Source organism: Artemia sp. Qi Xiang Cuo, chromosome 8, assembly GCF_049724085.1.
Source record: "Artemia sp. Qi Xiang Cuo chromosome 8, ASM4972408v1, whole genome shotgun sequence".
NCBI classification, from domain to species: domain Eukaryota; kingdom Metazoa; phylum Arthropoda; class Branchiopoda; order Anostraca; family Artemiidae; genus Artemia; species Artemia sp. Qi Xiang Cuo.
The window spans coordinates 30937291-30959790 of record NC_142801.1 but is presented as its reverse complement, the minus strand read 5'-3'; the positions used below and the strand labels follow the sequence as shown (position 1 = coordinate 30959790).

The 22500-nt window shown below is 40.7% G+C and overlaps 1 protein-coding gene across 1 annotated transcript in view; it reads left to right on the top strand.

Annotated features, from left to right (window-relative positions):
* Positions 1-22500, top strand: part of LOC148949323 (ubiquitin carboxyl-terminal hydrolase 48-like) — a 302263-nt gene that overhangs the window by 130881 nt on the left and 148882 nt on the right. Inside the window, exon 9 of the mRNA XM_089092923.1 lies at positions 21835-21938. Within this exon, the coding sequence (XP_088949049.1) occupies positions 21835-21938 (104 nt within the window). The remainder of the gene's footprint in view (positions 1-21834; positions 21939-22500) is intronic.

Here is a 22500-nt window from a genome sequence, read left to right as displayed (position 1 = left end):
ACAGAGAGAGACTCACACACAGAGACACACACACAGAGAAACACACACAGAGACACACACACAGAGACACACACACCCACACACACACACCCAGACACTCACACAGAGACACGCACACAGAGACACACACACAGAGACACAGACACAGAGACACATACACAGAGACACACTCACAGACACACACACACAGAGACAGAAACACAGAGACACAAACACACAGACACACACACACACACACACACACACACACAGACACACAGAGACACACACAGAGACACACGCACAGAGACACACACACAGAGACACACATACAGAGACACACATACAGAGACGCACACACAGAGACACACACACAGAGACACACACACAGAGACACACACACAGAGACACACACACACAGAGACAAACACACAGAGACAGACACACAGAGACACAAACACACAGAGACACAAACACAGAGACACACACACAGAGACATACACACAGACACACACACACAGACACACACATACAGACACAAATAAACACACACAGACACACACACAGACACGCACACACAGACACACACACAGAGACACACACACAGAGACACACACACAGAGACACACAAAGAGAGACAAACACACAGAGACAAACACACAGAGACACACACACACACACACAGAGAGACACACACACAGAGACACACACACAGAGACACACACACAGAGACACACACACAGAGACACACACACAGAGACACACACACACAGACACACACACAGAGACACGCACTCAGAGACACACACACAGAGACACACATACAGAGACGCACAAACAGAGACACACACACACAGAGACACTCACAGAGAGACAGACACAGAGACACACACACACAGAGACACACACACAGAGACACACACTCACACACACACAGACATAGACACACATACAGAGACACACACACAGACACACACACTCACCGACACACACACACAGACACACACACGCAGACACAAACACAGAGACACACACACAGAGACACAGACACAGAGACACAGACACAGAGACACACACACTGAGACACACACACAGAGACACAGACACAGAGACACACACACAGAGACACACACACACAGACACACACACAGATACTCACACAGAGACACACACAGAGACACACACACAGAGAAACACACACAGAGACACACACAGAGACACAAACACACACACAGAGACACACACACAGAGACGCACACAGAGACACACACACAGAGACACACACACAGAGACACACACACACAGACACACACACACAGAGACACACAAACAGAGACACACACACAGAGACACACATACAGAGACACACACATACAGAGACACATACACAGAGACACACACACAGAGACACACACACAGAGACACACACACACAGACACACACACAGAGACACGCACTCAGAGACACACACACAGAGACACACATACAGAGACGCACATACAGAGACACACACACAGAGACACTCACACAGAGACACACACACAGAGACACACACACAGACACACACACACTGAGACACACACACAGAGACACACACACAGAGACACAAAAACATAGACACACACACAGACAGACAGACACACACACAGACACACACATACAGAGACGCACATACAGAGACACACACACAGAGACACTCACACAGAGACACACACACAGAGACACACACACGGTTAGATTAAGTTAGGTTAGGCTAAGTTAGGTTAGGCTAGGTTAGCCTACGTACGCGCGCGTACGTAGGCTAACCTAGCCTAACCTAACTTAGCCTAACCTAACTTAATCTAACCTATCCTAACCTAACTTAACCTAACCTAACTTAATCTAACCGAACCTAACTTAACCTAACCTAACTTAATCAAACCTCACCTAACCTATATGCACGCGTACGTAGGATAGCATAACCTAATCTAACTTAATCTAACCTAACAATATTTTTTCTGATTTTGTGTGTTTTCGCAAGAAAATAGCTTGTCTTTAGAAAACATAGCCATAGCTAGTTGAAACTCTGCATATATATCTTCATTTTTAGTCTAATTGTGTCGGTACTAGAGGAACATTGAACATTCTTTTTCTGATTTTGTGTGTTTTCGCAAGAAAATAGCTTGTCTTTAGCAAACTTAGCTATAGCTAGTTGAAACTCTGCATAAATATCTTCATTTTTAGTCTAATTGCGTAGGTACTAAAGGAACATTGAACATTGTTTCTGATTTTATGTGTTTTCGCAAGAAAATAGCTTGTCTTTAGTAAACTTAGCCATAGCTAGTTGAAACTCTACATAGATATCTTCATTTTTAGTCTAATTGAGTAGGTACTAAAGGAACATTGAACATTTTTTCTGATTTTGTGTGTTTTCGCAAGAAAATAGCATGTCTTTAGCAAACTTAGCCATAGGTCGTTGGAACTCTACATAAATATCTTCATTTAGGCATAATTGCGAAGGTACTAAAGGATCATGTGTGTCTGCGTGTGTGTGTCTCTTTGTGTGTGTCTCTGGGTGTGTGTGTGTGGGTGTGTGTCTGTGTAGGTGGTGGTGTGGGTGTGTCTGTGTCTGTGTGTGTCTCTCTGTGTGTGTCTCTCTGTGTGTCTATCTCTGTGTGTGCCTCTCTGTGTGTGTGTCTCTGTGGTTGTGTCTGTCTGTGTCTGTCTCTCTGTGGGTATGAGTGTCTGTGTTTGTGTCGCTGTGTGTGTGTCAGGGGGTTTTTCAGTCTGTGTGTGTGTCTCTGTGGGATTGTCTGAGTGTGATAGACTCTCAGAGCTTGTCTCTGTGTGTGTGTCTCTGTGTGTGAGTGTATGTGTGTGTCTCCTGTATGTGTGTCTCTGTATGTGTGTCTCTGTATGTGTGTCTCTGAGTGAGTGTCTCTGTGTGTGTGTGTCTGTGTGAGTGTGTCTGTTTGTGTGTCTCTGTGTGTGTGTCTCTGTGTGTGTCTCTCTGTGTGTGTGTCTCTGTGTGTGTGTGTGTGTCTCTGTGTGTGTGTCTCTGTGTGTGTGTCTCTGTGTGTGTGTCTCTGTGTGTGTGTGTGTGTGTGTGTGTGTCTCTGTGTGTGTGTCTCTGGGTGTGTGTCTGTGTGTGAGATTCTGTCTGTGTGTGTTTGTGTGTGTGTTTGTGTCTCTGTGTGTGTGTCTCTGTGTGTGTGTCTCTGTGTGTGTCTCTGTGTGTGTGTCTCTGTGTGTGTGTCTCTCTGTGTGTGTCTCTGTGTGAGTGTCTCTCTGTGTGTGTCTCTCTGTCTCTGTGTGTATGATTCTCTGTGTGTGTGTCTCTGTGTGTGTGTCTCTGTGTGTGTGTCTCCGTGTGTGTGTCTCTGTGTCTGTGTCTCTGTGTATGTGTCTCTGTGTCTGTGTCTCTGTGTGTGTCTCTGCGTGTGTGTCTCTGTGTGTGTGTCTCTGTGTGTGTGTGTGTCTCTGTGTCTGTGTCTCTGTATCTTTGTCTCTGTGTGTGTGTCTTTGTGTGTGTGTGTGTGTGTGTGTGTCTGTGTGTGTGTGTGTGTGTGTGTGTCTGTGTGTGTGTGTCTCTGTGTGTGTGTGTCTATGTGTGTGTCTCTCTCTGTGTGTGTCTCTGTGTGTGTGTGTGTGAGTTTGTGTCTGTGTGTGTGTGTCTCTCTGTGTGTGTGTCTCTGTGTCTGTGTCTGTGTGTGTTTGTCTCTGTGTGTGTGTGTCTGTGTGTGTGTGTCTCTGTGTGTGTGTCTCTGTGTGTGTGTCTCTGTCTCTGTGTCTCTGTGTTTGTGTCTCTCTGTATGTGTCTCTGTGTGTGTGTCTCTGTGTGTCTCTGTCTGTGTGTGTCTGTGTGTGTGTCTCTGTGTGTGTGTCTCTGTATGTGTGTGTCTGTGTGTGTGTCTCTGTGTGTGTGTCTCTGTGTGTATGTCTTTGTGTGTCTGTGTGTGTGTGTGTGTGTGTGTCTCTGTTTGTGTGTCTCTGTGTGTGTTTCTCTGTTTGTGTGTCTCTGTGTGTGTGTCTCTGTGTGTGTGTCTCTGTGTCTGTGTCTCTGTTTGTGTGTCTCTGTGTGTGTGTCTGTGTGTGTGTGTCTCTGTGTGTGTGTGTGTGTCTCTTTGTGTGTGTCTCTGTGTGTGTCTCTGTGTGTGTCTCTGTGTGTGTGTGTCTCTGTGTGTGTGTCTGTGTGTGTGTCTCTGTGTGTGTGTCTCTGTGTGTGTCTCTGTGTGTGTCTCTGTGTGTGTGTCTCTGTGTGTGTGTCTCTGTGTGTGTGTCTCTCTGTGTGTTTCTCTGTGTGTGTTTGTCCGTGTGTGTGTGTCTCTGTGTCTGTGTCTGTGTGTGTGTGTCTGTGTGTGTGTGTCTCTGCGTGTGTGTCTCTGTGTGTGTGTCTCTGTGTCTGTGTGTCTCTGTATCTGTGTCTCTGTCTCTGTGTCTCTGGGTCTCTCTCTGTGTGTGTGTGTCTCTGTGTGTGTGTCTATGTGTGTGTGTGTCTGTGTGTGTGTCTATGTGTCTGTGTCTCTGTGTGTGTGTCTCTGTGTGTGTGTCTCTGTGTGTGTGTCTCTGTGTGTGTGTCTCTGTGTGTGTGTGTGTCTGTGTGTTTGTCTCTGTGTGTGTGTCTCTGTGTGTTTGTCTCTGTTTGTGTGTCTCTCTGTGTGTGTGTCTCTCTGTGTGTCCGTGTGTGTGTGTGTTTCTCTGTGTGTGTGTCTCTGTGTGTGTGTCTCTGTGTGTGTGTCTCTGTGTGTGTGTGTCTCTGTGTGTGTGTGTGTCTCTGTGTGTTTGTGTATCTGTGTCTGTGTCTCTTTGTCTGTGTCTCTGTGTGTGTGTCTCTGTGTCTGTGTCTCTGTGTGTGTGTCTATGTGTGTGTGTCTCTGAGGGTGTCTCTGTGTGTGTGTCTGTGAGTGTGTGTCTCTGTGTGTGTGTCTCTGTGTGTGTGTGTGTATGTGTCTGTGTCTCTCTGTCTGTGTGTCTCTGTGTGTGTCTGTGTGTGTGTGTGTCTGTGTGTTTGTCTGTATGTGTGTGTGTCTGTGTGTGTGTGTCTCTGTGTTTGTGTCTCTCTGTGTGTGTCTCTGTGTGTGTCGCTGTGTGTGTGTGTGTGTGTGTGTGTGTGGGTATCTGTGTGTGGGTGTGTGTGTGTGTGTCACTTTGTGTCTGAGAGTCTGAGTGTGTCAGAGTCCCTCTGTGTTTGAGAGTGTCTGTGTGTGTGTCTGTGTGTGTGTGTCTCTGTGTGTTGGTCTGTGTGTGTGTGTGTGTGGGTGAGTGTATGTGTTTGTGTGTGTCTGTGGGTTTGTGTGTGGTTGTGTGTGTCTGTTGGTGTGTCTGTGTGTGTCTGTGTGTGTGTGTGTGTCTATGTGTGTGTGTGTCTCTGTGTGTGTGTCTCTGTGTGTATGTGTCTGTGTGTGTGTGTGTCTCTCTGTGTGTGTTTCTCTCTGTGTGTCTCTCTCTGTGTGTGTGTGTCTCTGTGTGTGTCTCTCTGTGTGTGTGTCTCTCTGTGTATGTGTCTGTGTTTGTGTCTCTGTGTGTGTATATCTGTGTGTGTGTCTCTGTGTGTGTGTCTCTGTGTGTGTGTCTCTGTGTTTGTGTGTCTCTGTGTGTGTGTCTGTGTGTCTGTGTCTGTGTGTGTGTGTCTCTGTGTGTGTGTATCTGTGTGTGTGTCTCTGTGTGTGTGTCTCTGTGTGTGTGTGTCTCTGTGTGTGTGTGTCTCTCTTTTTGTGTGTGTCTGTTTGTTTGTGTCTGTGTGTGTGTGTGTGTGTGTTTGTGTCTGTGTGTGTTTCTGTGTGTGTGTGTGTGTCTGTGTGTTTGTCTCTGTGTGTTTGTCTGTGTGTGTGTGTCTCTGTGTGTGTGTCTCTGTTTGTGTGTCTCTGTGTGTGCCTCTGTGGGTGTTTGTTTCTGTGTGTGTGTGTCTCTGTGTGTGTGTCTATCTGTGTGTGTCTCACTGTTTGATTCTGTCTGTTTCTATTTGTGTGTCTCTGTTTGTGTCTCTCTCTCTGTGTGTGTCTGTGTGTGTGTGTCTCTTTGTCTGTGTCTCTGTGTGTGTGTCTCTGTGTCTGTGTCTCTGTGTGTGTGTCTCTGTGTGTGTGTCTCTGTGTGTGTTTCTCTCTGTGTGTGTCTGTATGTATCTTTCTCTGTGTGTGTGTGTGTGTGTGTGTGTGTGTCTATGTGTGTGTCTGTCTGTGTGTGTGTGTCTGTGTGTGTGTCTCTGTGTCTGTGTCTCTGTGTGTGTGTCTCTGTGTGTGTGTGTCTCTGAGTGTTTGTCTGTGTTTGTGTGTCTCTGTGTGTGTGTCTCTCTGTGTGTGTCTCTGTGTGTGTGTCTCTGTGTGTGTGTCTCTCTGTGTGTTTCTCTGTGTGTGTGTCTCTGTGTGTGTGACTCTGTGTGTGTGTCTCTGTGTGCGTGTCTCTGTTTGTTTGTCTCTGTGTGTGTGTCTCTGTGTGTGTGTCTCTCAGTGTGTGTCTCTGTGTGTGTGTGTCTGTGTGTTTGTGTCTCTTTGTGTGTGTGTCTCTGTGTGCGTGTCTCTCTCTGTGTGTGTGTCTCTCTGTGTGTCTCTGTGTGTGTGTCTCTGTGTGTGTCTCTCTGTGTGTGTCTGTCTGTGTGTGTCTCTGTGTGTGTATGTCTGTGTGTGTGTCTCTGTGTGTGTGTCTCTGTGTGTGTGTGTCTCTGTGTGTGTGTCTCTGTTTTTGTGTCTCTGTGTTGTGTCTCTGTGTGTGTGTGTATGTGTGTGTGTGTCTCTGTGTGTGTGTCTCTGTGTGTGTGTGTCTCTGTGTGTGTGTGTCTCTGTGTGTGTGTCTGTGTGTGTGTGTGTCTCTGTGTGTGTGTGTCTCTGTGTGTGTGTCTCTGTGTCTGTGTCTCTTTGTGTGTGTGTCTCTGTGTGTGTCACTGTGTGTGTGTCTCTCTGTGTGTGTGTCTCTCTGTGTGTCTCAGAGTGTGTCTGTGTCTGTGTGTGTGTGTCTCTCTGTATGTGTGTCTCTGTGTGTGTGTGTCTGTGTGTGTGTGTGTCTGTGTGTCTTTGTTTGTGTGTATGTGTGTCTGTGTGTGTGTCTGTGTGTTTGTCTGTCTGTGTTTGTGTGTCTGTGTGTGTGTGTCTCTGTATTTGTGTCTCTGTGTGTGTGTGTCTCTGTGTGTGTGTCTCTGTGTGTTTGTCTCTGTGTGTGTGTATCTGTGTGTGTGTTTCTGTGTGTGTGTTTGTGTGTATGTGTCTCTTTGTGTGTGTTTGTGTGTCTGTGTGTCTGTGTGTGTGTCTCTGTGTTTGTGTCTCTGTGTCTGTGTCTCTGTGTGTGTGTGTCTGTGTGTTTGTCTCTGTGCGTGTGTCTCTGTGTGTATGTCTCTGTGTGTGTCTCTGTGTGTTTGTCTCTGTTTGTGTCTCTGTGTGTGTGTCTCTGTGTATGTGTCTCTTTGGGTGAAACAGTTTGAGGCATTTTAGGCAATGATTTTAGAAAACAAAAGCAGAACTTTTAAAATCACAACAACTGAAGGTCAGTAAATAATTCCTTTGGGAGCTTGGGGGCCTTTGAGGGTCCGGGGGGACAGTTGGGGGCCTGGGGGACATTTGGGGACCGGTGGAGGGCCTTTGGGAGCTTGGGGGGCCTTTGAGGACCGGGGGCTTCCTTCGGGGTTAGGTTAGGAGGATTGGAACCCTTTGGGGTTGGGTTAGAGGACCTCACAACACTGTTCAAATGAAACTTGTGTATTATAACGACCACACTCAAAACCTCTTCAAAAATCTCTTCAAAAATCTTCTTTTAAAATGTCTCTATCTGTTTCGCCGAAATAGTTCCATAACCTGTCTAAAACGGTTTCGCCCAAATAATCCCTAAACGCAAATTCAGCGTGTTCCTTTGTTATTGGCATCTCTGCGCTAACGCATTTCAAATTAATAGGAAACCTTTTCGCGCGCTAAAACAATTCATCGCTAAGATGTTTCTTGCCTAATTGTTTCCATGTCCTTTGGTTATTAATATCCTTTGGAGTTCGACCAGTAGAACTGTTCCCGAGGCAAAGACATTAATGATTTGGATCTATTCCTGGAGAAATGTTTCTAGGCAAAAATTTTTAAAGTCTGACAGATGATGTCATTGATTGATTGATCTGTCAAGAAAGGGGAAATTAATTTGTTGTTTCTAAGGGGAATTATTGATTCACGATAGGTGAATTGTGGTCGACAGCACAGGTGTTCCAAGGTTGATGTTGTTGTTGTTGTAAGTGCACGCTCTCAGCGAACTTTATGTAAATCAAGTTCACAGGTGTTACTCGTGACAGGACCACGTGTTTTATTGTTTTCCAAGTGAGAAAGTTCCTGTATTTCCAAGTGAGAAAATTACTGTTTTTTCATTCTCAGTGAGAAAACCATAAACCACGTGGTCCTGTCACCCTGTTTTTAAAATTCTCACTGAGAAAACCATAAAACAGACATGAATTGCTGTTGACATCCATAAATGTGACACAGTTCCTGTTTTTCAAATTCTCACTGACAAAAACCATTAAACATCCATGAAAAACATCAAATAAATCGACCAACACACATAACCATCCATGAAAACATACATAAATGTGACAAAATTCCTGTTTTTCAAATTCTCATTGACAAAAAACCATAAACCACGTGGTTCTCGTGCCAATATATGGTGTTAAAAAAAGTTGTAGGTGGCAGCAGGGGTGCGTGACACGATTCAATAAGGCCATTCTACTCTTATTGCAGTTTCAATGTTTTATCAGCCCATTTAATGCCTGGACATGATAGCTATAGGCTACAAATCATGTAAAAGTTACTTATTATTTTTCTTCACACTAACATTATTTGTCATTATTAACCAGTAGTTCGTGATAAATAAGTCCAATAATAACATAAAACTCTACAAGAAAACAATATGAGTCTAATAACCAAATTTTTATTTTAAGCTGTTATGGAAATTTTCTTATGAATAATATTTTTGAGGTCACTTTCGCTTAAATCCCTTATTTCCCGACCTTTTACATAGTATATAGCTAAGTTTTACCTCATTAGGAGGGGGACGAGGTGGTGCATTTTTTATGGTAAGAATATGGTATTTAGGGATAGTTCTCAAGAAGAAATAATTATATCACAAATTCTTCAAATTAATTTTTTTTTATCTCAGAATTAGCCTTCATACAGGGTTACTAATTGTTCAAGCATTAGAGGGTGCAAAGGTAGGCCTAAATATTTAAACAAGTTTACTTGGCTATCCCGAATTTGAGCAGAACATATTTTCCGTGAAATTTTCTTTGCCTAACTAACAGCTTTGCAACTTGCAAGACCGTTAAAAAGATCCTAAAACTGCAGTTTAAAATACTCCGCCCACTGAAAATATTACACAGGTGAAGGGACCAGAATAATAATTGTGAGGGGAGTGATGGGTGAATTGACGATCTAGGGTGGTGTGACAAATACAATTCTCAGATAAAAAAAGAAAAGAACTTAAAATTTACACACCGAATGAAAGAAAAATTTTAATGGTAAGAATTCCTGGCAAAAAGATCAATTCCTTCAATGTGTTATGTGTTCAATCATTAAGTATTAAACATTTGTGCAGTAAGTCCAAAACCAAAAATAACAAAAGAAAACAAAATGTAAACTTATGATTCGGCTTTCAAAACATTTCTCCCTCTTTAGAAGTTCAATTTCAAAACCCAAAATCCAGCTGAGTATTCCATTAAACAACTTCAATACAATTCTTCGCCAATTTTGTCAAGAGTGTCTTGACCACGAATGACCATAAATATAAGAATCTTATAGCATTTGGAATGCTGCATTCAAAATGATTTTATCTAAATCCAGGAAAAATTACACTTTTGTGAAAATATGAAGAACCGTCTATACTTAAATTACATCGGCCTGGTTTCTATGCAAAGTACCACAGGAGACGAAAATTAACGAACAAAAGTGTAGTGAAAAATTATGGTATGTAAAGAATGTTTGCCTTCCTGATTAAAATTCTGAGGTTAATATTCCAATATTGGCGTCCAAAACCAAGCACGTCAGGTGGCTATGCCACATCTTTTTGAAATCAGATTAGTTTAAGGGTTTTCAATCTATACTAATGGAGGCTCAGAAGCGGGGCCTCTGCGCCGGAATTGCCAACGGTCCGTCCCCGCCTAAGCTGACATATATAGATATTAAATGGAGAAGTACAAAATTTAGATGTTTTGTACTTCTTTTGGCTCATAACCTATCACGAATATTTTAGGGAATAGTCTTAGATGGCTTAGTGTTAATTTAAATCACATTATAAATGTCCTGAAACATAAACTAAAAGATACTTTTTCACTAATGGTGTTTGAGGTTCTCCAAAGTTGGTGTTCAAGCATATTTGAGCTTGTAAAGTATATGTTTCATAAATCTTTGGGGAAAAAGAGCTAGTGTAGTTACTATTCTTTTAGGTGATCAGAATTGCATCCCGCCTTTATTTGGGAGGGACTCTTAAAATATCGTCATCGGTATATCTAGAGAAAAAGTGTATTGGATGTCAGCAGACTTTGTCGGAATCAGGATTAAGGGTACTAATTTTTTTATTTTGACCTCCTTGGGGGATGGGGTCCCTAATTTCTCGTTATCATCGCATATATAAGAACGATTTGCCAAATCTTAATCAAACTTTGTGGGAAGTAAGGGTTCCTTTATTACATGCCTTTTGGGAATTTACACCGAGCCCACCTAGGCAGTGTGAGGGAGTGCCTTATTCTTGTCATTGGGACATTTACTTGAAGGAATCTTTACAAAACTCGTTGGAAATAAGTGTTAACGTCCCGTTATGCTTTCTATATAAATTGTAGCATCATCGTATTTCACCAAAGTGGGCTGTTGGGTCTCAGCCAAACTTAGCCAGAAGATATTTGCGCCCTTTTAATGCATTTCCAGAGTCTAGTCTCAGTTCACACTGGGAGGGGGAGGAGGAGTAAAGGGTTGGTGGAATTCTTGTCATATGCACAATTACTAGAAAATCAAATGCCAGCCAAATTCGTTGGGAAATAATAGTTAGACTCATATTTATATAACTTCTTATGGTCTGAGGTGATCCAGCTTCTGTGGAAGGCGGTAGGGGTATCAAAATCTCTTTTTATCAGTTTAATTACTGTACTGGCTAGTGGAATTAATTTAGAAAAATCGGGTCTTCAGCTATAGTTATGGTATCAGATGTCTGTGTTCGATTAGACCTTTGTGAAGGAAGGGCGACATTCTTGTCACCCTCATTCTTAAGGGTGACGAGTTGTGTTTTTATAGGGCTCGATTTCAATCTGATAGATATTATCACCTTTATGTTGCTCCGTAACTGTGACTAATAGTCGCAGCTCCTGTGACAGTTTACGGGGCATGGGACCGATGGTATAGTTTTCTCAAAGCAGGGGAACTGAATTCTCTTATGCATAGTTTAAAGGAACCCATTATTTTCTTCATAGAAAAGGTAAGTGCCCTCAGAAGGCAGATTCGCTGATGTCTCGTTGTATGTTTTGTCGTGATTAGAAAAAACTTGTTTGTGGTTAGCCAATAACAATCTCTTCTGTTTCCGTGTTTTCTTTGATTATAAGAAAAAACGGGACACTTTTTATTTTATTTTTATTTAATAGTTGTGTGAGGTGAGTTAGCAGTTGTAAATCTTTGTCTATCTAAAAGCTACTCTTGGTAAGAAGACCGTCAGCGTTTTAATTTCAGCGATTGGATGCTATCTACATAACTGCATTCAATTTGCAAACATCATGATTTGCCAAAAAAAAAAAAATAACTAAAATTAACTAATTTTTTTTTTCATAAGTTGTCGGCAATTTGCTCAAACTGTTTCAAAGATCAATCTCAATTTCACTTTTAGATTTGGAATTGCGCTCTTTTGAAAAACATGCAATCTCGTCATTTATTTTATTCACAATAATTCATGTCTTTTGGACATAAGAAAACGAACAAAAATTTGCATTTCATTGTAGAGTTTTTATGCTAATAAGGGAAATTGTCTGTACTGAACCGATGTAATCAAGCACTGTGCATAATTGAAGATAAAAATCGAAAAACAACATCTTTTCTCTTTTGTGAAAATTGCTAGCATTCTGTTTTTCTTAATAGTTTTTATTTACCTGTCTGAGACAGATTGCAGGGCTCTTTGGAAATAGACAGACATTATTAGTCTGATACTATATGTGACGAGGTCTAATCAGAGTGAATCTCGACCCTGTGTACTCGTCACTTTAATGCCATTCTTTGCAAACATTGTTTTTACCATTATTATAAAATGCTTTAAAAGGCAGCTGCAGTGTTTCAAGCTACGTAGGACATATTTTCAATTTGAGCAAAATCATCCATGTTAATAAATTTTGAGTTATTTAGCTGTTGGCCTGTTCAAAAATAAATCTACTCACCTAATTACTCATTTCCCTTATATAGATGTAGAAATAGACATTTGTTTATTTAATTATGTATGTTTAATTTAAAATGTTTTGTGTTGCGGCAGCAACGCTTTTTTCCTGGTTTTTTTTTACTTTCTTTTTCTTTTCTTTTTCCTATTCTTCCGATTTTAGTTAACTTTGAGGAATTGTTAAGCGGCCAACTTCTGCGGTTTTTGTGAAACGTTGTACATTTTTGACCTGACCGGTTGATGAAATGACATTACATTTTGGGAAGCTGGGTATGATTTTTGCATGGGTCCAAAATGAATATTTATTTTTTGTATTTTATTCAGCGCCTACAATGAGTGAGCTGAAGTGGAGTTTTATAGTCTATGTTAGAGAGGACAATCTGAAAATTCTGAAGTTGTTCCACCAAACCTTGTTTCTTCGGGCCATGTTTGTGCTTTCGACATATATGCTCCGTTCAAGCAGGCAGGCAAGCAAGCACCTGTTTCAAATTTAAATTTGACTGATTTTAGTTGTTTGTTATTTAATTTTCCGCTTTTGGATTGGAGGTGGAGGAATACTGTCACATAAGCCTCTTTAACTTTAATAGTTATCTCATTGAAAAAGAAATGGAGCTCATCCTTTGCTTCTTTCACAGTAGTGATATTAGAAAGTTGGTCCACGTCAAGAAAAAGAAAGTTCAAGAAAAAGAAAGGAAATAACCCGAAAATGGTTCTACACTGGTCAAATAAGTCCACATTCAGTGAAAAAAAGGGTTTTATTCGTTGCCAAAATAAGCTGAAGGGACAAAGTGGGTCGTGATCCTTTCGTCATCCTCTCCTTCCCTGTAAACTTTTTAGCCGAAAGCTAATTATTTTTCGCATTTTTTGAAGCTGAATCAAGGCAGGAAGTTTAAACGAGTGCTAATAAAGGTATAATATGACCCTCCTACAGCCCCTCTCCCTGACCCTCCGGCAGTCTTTTTTTTCAGAAAAATAGGCATGTTGCTGTGTTTGGACAAGAATAATCCGGGGACTTTTTTCTCTATGGTTGCAGAATCAAAGCGGAGAATGGACTTCAAAACATCCCCTCCCCTAAAATTGCCAGATTTTTAGCGAAAACCTTGGCATGCTTCGCGATCCTTGAACCAAAATCATGCAAGGAATTTTAGTCTCTGTGCATAGTGGACCAGAGTACGGCCGTGACCTCTCTACCGCCTTCTTTTGCCAACTCCATAGTAAAAAGGAAGGCATGGGATACCTTGTTTGAACCAGAATATTACAAAGATTTCAATCATTATTATTGGGACCATTAAATGGGCCTGTATTCCCTGAAATCCTCCACCCTCTTCTTGTCTTCTCCCCATTTTATTTTTTTCAGAAAGGCAGGAATGTCCCTTCTTAATTGAAGCGGAGTCATGCAAGGAATTTCAATCTGTATTATTTGAGGTGTAAAATAGGCGTGTTCTTCCCCCAAAATCCCCAGACTCTCTCAACCTGCTTCTCAGAAAACAGGTAGGAATTGTGCACCTTGTTTTAACTGTAATCACTAAGGGCTTCCAGTTAGTATTATTGGAGAACTAAAGTCTAGGCCCCTCCAATCCGATGAGATAAGTGTTCATAGAATGCAGATCCGTGGTTTGTCAATAAAAATTTCTTCTGTTTCTGTGTTGTTGTTGTTTGTTTTTTTTTTTAAGTAAAAAGAGCGCGCTTTATATTTCGTTATTAATTAATAGCTGTTGGAAGTCAATTGTTCTACCCGTAATCACGCAAAGGTTTCCACAAGGTATCATTGGAGAATCAAGGCTGACCAAAGGCCCCATCAATACTGCCAGCAGCTTTTTAGCACAGTTAGGATGTTATCATCGCATTTGAAGCGGTATCATGTGGTTACTTTCAGCATGCATGACAAGAGGACCAAAGCACCCATGGCCCCCAAAACATCCATCAACTTCCCCACCTCTATTTTTGTAGAATGCTGGGCATTTTGCACCTTCTCAAAATGAAGAACGTGCAAATTTTTTCAATCTGCATTAGTTGAGGGTCGAAATGGGCTCCCCGCAGTTCCTCAATCTCCTGTTTTCTACCGTCAGCTCTCTTACTAACTTGTTTTTCCGAAAAGTAGGCATGTTAATCCTTGTTTGAAGTGAAAGTATACAAAAATTTTCAATCTGAATCATCAAAGGTTCAAAGTGGGCTTTTCAACTCCGCCAACTTTTCAGCAGAAATGCAGGTAGGATTTTTTTTTGTTACTGATTTACTTGTAATCTATTGGACAAACACCTTGAGCCAATTGGAGATCAGGAAGATTTTCAGAGCCCTCCTCCTCTTCTCTGACCTTTGCACGTAAGTGCTCCTATTTGTTTTGAACTTACGGGCCAAGAGGATGGAGCGGATAGATTACACCACTTCTGAGTGCCGCCTAATTTCCACAATTGTGTCCAGCTTCTTGCAATTTGATACGAGGTATCTGCTGTCAATCATCTGTTGGTCACAAAATTGTACACCATTGACCTGTATAGCCCAAGCCCTATCATGCTTCAAAGTTTTATTGCTGTTTTTTTCTGTATTATAAAGAATAAGTTGTAAGCAAGAACTGCAACGCACGATCAACTTTATTGCCTGGAGTAACCCACAACCAACTGATCCAACGTGTACATTTTAGAGTATAGAAATTCGTCTTCACAACTTTTTTAGAAAACAGTGGGACGCAACGATATTTTTTTCAATTATTAGCAAAGTGTTGATTTGGCAATCACTCGGTTTCATAGGCAGCGCAATAGCGCTGCCTAAGTAAAGAACGATGTTGGCACACTGTATTATTTTTTTTTTCTTTAGACCAGGGCACTTCGTATCGAAGGAGTTGTCGTAGAAACTTCGAAAAGGGATCTACTACTACTACTGCTAGAAGCTCATCGAAGCCCCAAGCTGCCTGAGGCCAACACAGCTAAGCAAGCTCCTCCTCCATCACGATCTAATTAAAGCCTTCCTTTTTATACTTATCCCCGATGCTCCCATTTCAATTAATTTTTTTCTATGACGTTCTCCCACCCCAGACGAGGACGACCTGCTTTCCGTTTAGCCCTAGACGGTTGGCCGAAAAGAACAATCTTCGGCAATCTGTCATCCTTCATCCGCACAACGTGCCCTAGCCACCTCAACCTGTCTTTCATTGTAGATCTAGAGAGCGGTATTGAACCACATTTTTCATATAGCCTATTGTTTGATATACGGTCAGTTAGCCGGGTACCCAGAAAAATCCTTAAGCAATTTCTCTGGAAAACATCTAGCAAATCTTCATCCGCTTATCGGAGCGTCCATGCTTCAGAGCCATATTTGACCACTGTCATCACTGTCGCTTCTCATATTCTAATATTGGTTTGCAGACTTATCTTCCTATTCTTCCAGACTTTTTTTAAATGTGAAAAAACAACCAGAGCCTTGGCTATTCTAGTTTTAGCATCTTCACTGCTCTCACCATCTTTACTAATAATACTACCAAGGTAAGTCAAGCTACCCACCTGATCAATCTTTTCATTACCCAACGTCACCTTTTCATCTTCACTTATTCCTAGCTTTAGTCTTCTTAACATTAATTTTCAAACCTATTCTAGCACCCTGAACTCACAAAACCTCTAAAACTTCATTCATTTTGCTCACACTTTCATCTAGGATGCTTAAATAATCAACATAATCTAAGTCCAGGAAAGTTTTTCCACACCATTTGATACCGTGGTCTCCCATTGCCTTTCCTGTGCTCCTTTAAACAAAGTCCATCAAAATAATCCATATAAAGGGGGATAGAACAAAACCCTGCTTAACTCCTGATTTAATAAAAAACCAGTTGATAACCTCGTTTCCTACCACTTTAATGTATTTGTCTTTCACTTTAATGTATTTGTCTGGTATATCATACAAGGATAAAACCTTTACTAAAGCTCTTCTATCAACAGAATCGAACGCTTGCTCAGAATCTATAAAACTGATTGCACTTCTCAATTATTAGCCTAAGAGTGAAAATTTGGTCGACACATCCTCTACCTTTTCTAAAACCGCACTGCTCTTCTCTTAAAACTTTGTCTACGGCATATCTCAGTCTAAAAAGTATCATATTACTAAGTAATTTGCTACCTACAGAGACCAGATTAATGCCTCGATAATTACCACACTCACTTTTATCACCTTTCTTATAAAGTGGCTTAATTAAGGTTTTCCTAAAACCGTTAGGTACTTCCCCTTTTTAAAAAATCCTATTCATAATCTTTAATAACTTATTTCTAACCTCAGAGCCACCATATTTAAGAAACTCATTTACCACCCTATCAGTACCTGAAGCCTTATTATTTTTTAATCCTTTTAGTACTGTTGCTAATTCCTCCTCACAAAACAAATCTTCCTTCACATCCATTCGATTGGAAATTGGAATTGCTAGTGCCTTTTTAATAGCCGAAAGCGATTGGAAAGCAACTAACACCCTTTCCACGCCCACCATTTCCCCAAACACATCCAATCAAAATTTTGATATAGCCATTTTGTTCAACGTAGTTGATTTCCAGATAGCAATTAAGTTTTAGGAGGACACTGCCCCACAGCCCTCAACGTAAGGGTTGTAAGTTATGCCCTTGAGGCATATAAGATTTGTATAGAAAGTGTTGTCGTAGAAACTTCAAAAAAGGCTCATTCGATTGGAAATTCAACGGGCTAGTGCCCTTTTTAATAGTCGAAATTGATTGGAGGGCAACTTTCCCCCCTCTCACGCTCACCTTTTCCCCAAACACATCCAATCAAAATTTTGAAATAGCCATTTTGTTCACGTAGTTGAAAGCTCAATAACTTTCACGTAGTAGGTCTTTGAGAATGACAACCCCCCCCCCCCACAGCACTCACGGCAAAGGTTGTAAGTTATGCCCTGGGGATATACAAGGTTTTTATAGAAAGCTCTGCCGTAGAAACTTCAAAAAGGGCTCATTCGATTGGAAATTTAAAGGGCTAGTGCCCTTTTTAATAGTCGAAAGTTATTGGAGGGCAATTAACATCCCTTCCATGCCCACCATTTCCCCAAACACATCCAGTCAAAATTTTGAGATAACCATTTTGTTCAACGTAGTTGAAAGATCCGGAAATTATAATCTTTGAGTTGGACACTCCCCCCACAGTATTCAGGGCAAGGGTTGTACGTTTTGCCCTGTGGGTATATAAGGTTATTATTGAAAGCGTTGTCGTAAAAACTTGAAAAAGGGCTCATTCGATTGGAAATTCAAAGGTCTAATGCCCTTTTTAATAGTTGAAAGCAATTGGAAGGCAACTAACCTTCTACTCACCCCCACGATTCCCCCAAAAGGGCAAGGGTTGTAAGCTATGCTCTGGGGGCATATAAGGTTTTTATAGAAAGCTTTGTCGTAGAAACTTCAAAGAGGGCTCATTCGATCGGAAACTCGAAGGGCTAGTGCCCTTTTTAATAGCCGAAATTGTTTGGAAAGCAACTAACACCCCTTCCACACCCACCATATATCCAGACACATCCTATCAAAATTTTGAGATAGCCATTTTGTTCAAAGTAGTTGAAAGGTCCAAAATTATATCTTTGAGGATGACACTCCCCCCAAAGCCCTCAGGGTAAGGGTTGTAAGTTATGCCCTGGGGGCATATAAGTTTTTATTGAAAGCTTTATCGTAGAAACTTGAAAAGGGACTCATTTGATTGGAAATTCAAAGGGCTAGTGCCCTTTTTAATACTCGAGAGTTATTGAAGGGCAACTAACACCGCTCTCACGCCGACCTTTTCCCCAAACACAGCCAATCAAAATTTTTGATAGCCATTTTGTTCAACGTGCTTAAAAGTTTTTCGAAATTAGGTCTTTGAGGATGATAACGTCCTCAGAGCCCTCGGGGCAAGGGTTGTAAGTTATGCCCTGGGGGGCATATAAGGTTTTTATAGATAGCAATGCTGTAAAAACTTCAAAAAGTTATCGGAAAGTAACTAAAACCCCTCTCACACCCACCATTTCCCCAAACACATCCAATAAAAATTTTTAGATAGCCAGTTTGTTCGAAGTAGTTAAAAAGTCCTTAAATTATGTTTTTGAGGAAGACACTCCCCCCACAGCTCTCAGGGAAAGGGTTGGAAGTTATACCCTGGGGGCATATAAGGTTTTTTTATAGAAGGCGTTGTCCTAGAAACTTCAAAAAGGGCTAATTTGATCGGAAATTGAAAGGGCTAGTGCCCTTTTTAATCTTCGAAAGTGATTGGAGGGCAATTAACCCCACTCTCAAGCCCACCATTTCCCCAAAGACATCTAATCAAATTTTGAGGTAGGCATTTTGGTCAGGGTAGTGGAAAGGTCCTGACACTTTGTCTTTGAGGATGACGCTCCCACCACAGCCCTCAGGGAATATAAAGTTTTTATAGAAAGCATTGTCGTAGAAACTTCAAAAAGGGTTCATTCGGTTGGAAATTGAGAGAGCTAGTGTCTTTTTTAATAGTCGAAAGTAATTGGAGGGCAACTAACCCCCCTCTCGCGCCCAACATTTCCCGAATCATATTCAATCTAAATTTTGAGATAGCCATTTTGTTCGGCGTAGTTGAAAGTTCTGGAAATTAAGTCTTTGAGAATGACAACCCCCTCACAGCCCTCAGGGCAAAGGTTTTAAATTATGCTCTGGGGGCATATAAGGTTCTTATAGAAAGCGTTGTCGTAGAAACTTTAAAAAGGGCTCATTCGATCGGAAATTGAAAGGGCTAGTGCCCTTTTTAATAGTCGAAAGAGACTGGAGGGCAAATGACCCCCTCTCAAGCCCACCCTTTCCCCAAATATATCCAATCAAAATTTTGAGATAGCCATATCGATGATGAAGTTATACCCTGGGGGCATATAAGGTTTTTTTTATAGAAGGCGTTGTCGTAGAAACTTCAAAAAGGGCTCATTTGATCGGAAATTGAAAAGGCTAGTGCCCTTTTTAATATTCGAAAGTGATTATAGGGCAAGTAACCCCCGTCGCAAGCCCACCATTTCCCCAAATATATCCAGTCAAAATTTTGAGATAGCCATTTTGTTCAACGTAGTTGAAAGGTCTGTAAATTATGTCTTTGAGGATTACAGTTCCCCCACAGCCCTCAGGGCAAGGGTTGTAAGTTTTGCCCTTGGGGTAAAGGTTTTTATAGAAAGCGCTGTCGTAGAAATTTCAAAAAGGGCTCACTCAGTTGGAAATTGAAAGGGCTAGTGCCCTTTTTAGTATTCGAAAGTAATTGGAGGGCAACTAACTCCCCTCTCTCACTCACCATTTCTCCAAACACATCCAATCAAAATTTTGAGATAATCATTTTGTTCAACGTAGTTGAAAGTTCTGGAAATTAGGTCTTTGAGGATGACAACCCCCCACAGCCCTCAGGGCATAAGTTTTTTATTGTTTAAAAAATAGAGTTGTGAGAAAGTTAAATTTTAGCGTAAAGAGTGAGGCGTTGAAGAGGGGACAGCCCCTCTCATATACGGAATAATTTCTGTTCGTTTTAAGTTTTAACGTCGTTCCTTACTTTCAGTTAAAAAAACTTGTTTTTTTAATTTAATTTTTGAACGTTTTGAATTAATGCAGGTTTTGATTTTGGCTCACCGTACATGAATAGTTAAAACAAAATTTGCATATTAATTTTACTTTTATTTGGTTAAATGGCTTTCTCGAAACTTGTTTAATTTTATTTATGAACGTTTTTATTAGTAATAAATACACGGAACTTATGAATTAACTTACGTAACGAACTTCTATATTCATAGATTTTTAATACGTATATTAGGGGGTTCGCCCCCTAGTCAATTCCTTGCTCTTTAAGCTAAAGTTCGAATTTTGTTCCAATTCTTTAAAAATGACCTCTTAATCACAAAGGCCGTTAATTAGAATACATAGCTCTTATGAAAGTACTAAAAAATCTTTGGCTTAAAGAGCGAGGGATTGACTAGGGAGTGAACCCAATCATATACGTAATATTTTCTGTTCGTTTTAAGTTTTGATGTTGCTCCTTACTTTCAGTTGAAAAACTTTTTTTTTATTTAATTTCTGATCTTTTTCTTTAATAATGATGGGAAATCCGACACCCCTTCATAGCAATGTCCCTTCCCCCATGAAAACTTCCTTCATGGAAAGATCCTTCCATATAACCCCCGACCCACCTTCTCCCAGCCGACCAGAAAAGATCCCCCCTGAACACGTCTGTATGCTTTCCAATAACCACTACCATAGGTTAACAGGTGGTAAAATTCATAACTCTATGCCAGTACCCCAGGAACATTGGAGAATCAAATCATCGTAAACGAAATAGCTATTGTATTTTTAACCATGGTAAGCAAAACGACCATCTCCAAATTTTGATCGAGTGACTTTGGGAAAAAAAGAGCGTCGTGGAAGGGGGCCATGTTACCCTACATTTTTTTGGTTACTTAAAAAGGGCACTAGAAAGGCCGTGATCTTTCTTCTGGCAAAAAATGAAAAATTCCACATTTTTGTAGATAGGTGCTTGAAACCTCTACAGTAGGGTTCTCTTATACGTTGAATATGATGGTGTGATTTTCGTTAAGGTTGTATAACTTTTAGGGGGTCTTTTCCCCTTTTTTCGAAAATCAGGCAAATTTTCTCAGGCGCGCAACTTTTGATGGGTAAGACTAAACTTGATAAAACTTATATATTTGAAATCAGCATAAAAATCTGATTCTTTTGAATTATCTATTGGTATCAAAATTCTGTTTTTTAGAGTTTCGGTTGAGCCGGGTCGCTCCTTACTTACAGTTCGTTACCACGAACTGTTTGATATTAGATATTGAAAATAGTAATGGCCCAATACTGATTGATCCCTGGGGGAAACCAATGCCATCTAGTGAATCCCCTGTGGCTGACGGCCTTGAACATAAACTTAAATTCTGTGGCTATGGAAATATGATTTGATGTGATCTAATAAAAATTTATTTTTAACCAACCATGAGATATAAAAAGAGAGTGAAATAGAACAATAAACAAGAAAAAGGGACCTAACTTAAAAAAAAATAATAAACTAGATAAAAAAACACGGGATAACAGCGTGAAATGTAAAAGAACGAAAAATTAAAAGAATGTTATCCGTGTAAACCAAGTATGAGACATAAGGGTTTCCAAAAAGATGTGTTTGAAGGTTATCCGATATAATGGCCTAATGTAGTTTGAAAGTTGCAGTGGATGGAACTCCCCGCCTGTCTCTCGTGAAGTAGATTATTTACAGAAAGACCATCACCAGTTTTTATACCAGCATAAGTTTTGAGGGCTGGGCAGCTGCAACGCTTTCTCGAATAAAAAAAAATGTTGCTCCGGTAATACTTTTGTCGCTGAAGCCGCCTTAAGGTTCCTGGAACCCTTAAAGTTACCCAGGCAGCGTAAACCTAGTTATAAATTGCATTAGTCGTTCACCTATATGTCAAGTCTTAAAAACTTTAATTCGCAATGTCTATTTATATGTGAAAGGATTTGCTTTGTTTAGTAGCCATACAATTTCAGGACTTGTGTATATTGACATATATATTTCTAGACCTTTGCAAGTTCTTAGACCCTGTGAATGGACAACTTTGACAGATTATATTTCAGTAGATGCCTCGATTATTCTTAAGTGCCCTCAGTTGGGGACGCATCCAGGTAAGATTTTGCACTGTTCATTAGATTCTGAAATTCCAGTGTTTTGATTTTTATTGGACATTGGTTTGTTCTTATGCTTATGTGTCAACAAAGTGGATTAAATATGGGATATAGAGTGGAGATTTTTTTTGTGATGTCAGAGTTTATTACAGCTATGGGTTAGGATTTTGATAAAGGAATGAGGGCAATGAGATTTTTTTTTTTGTCTTCAGCAATAGCTACTGTTGTGACAATCGCTAGTTATAACGACCGGGCCATTGATTAAGGGGGCTACCCTTGGCTTAGACTACTGCGTTTTCGTAAAAAAAATGGCCGTGTTTGTGTCACCCATCAAATGCTTGCTGCAGGTCTATGCGTCATGATTATTCTACTGATGATTATTCGTCATGATGAAATATTTCTACTGAGCCGCTAACCTCCATTAATGTATTACAGATGACATGAGGGCCATTCAAATAAACATTTAATCCTCAAGGCCTGGAAGGATATTTTTAGGGAAATTAACATAGAAGATAGGGGCTGTATTATTAATTAGGGACAGCTAATTAAGGTTAATACAGTC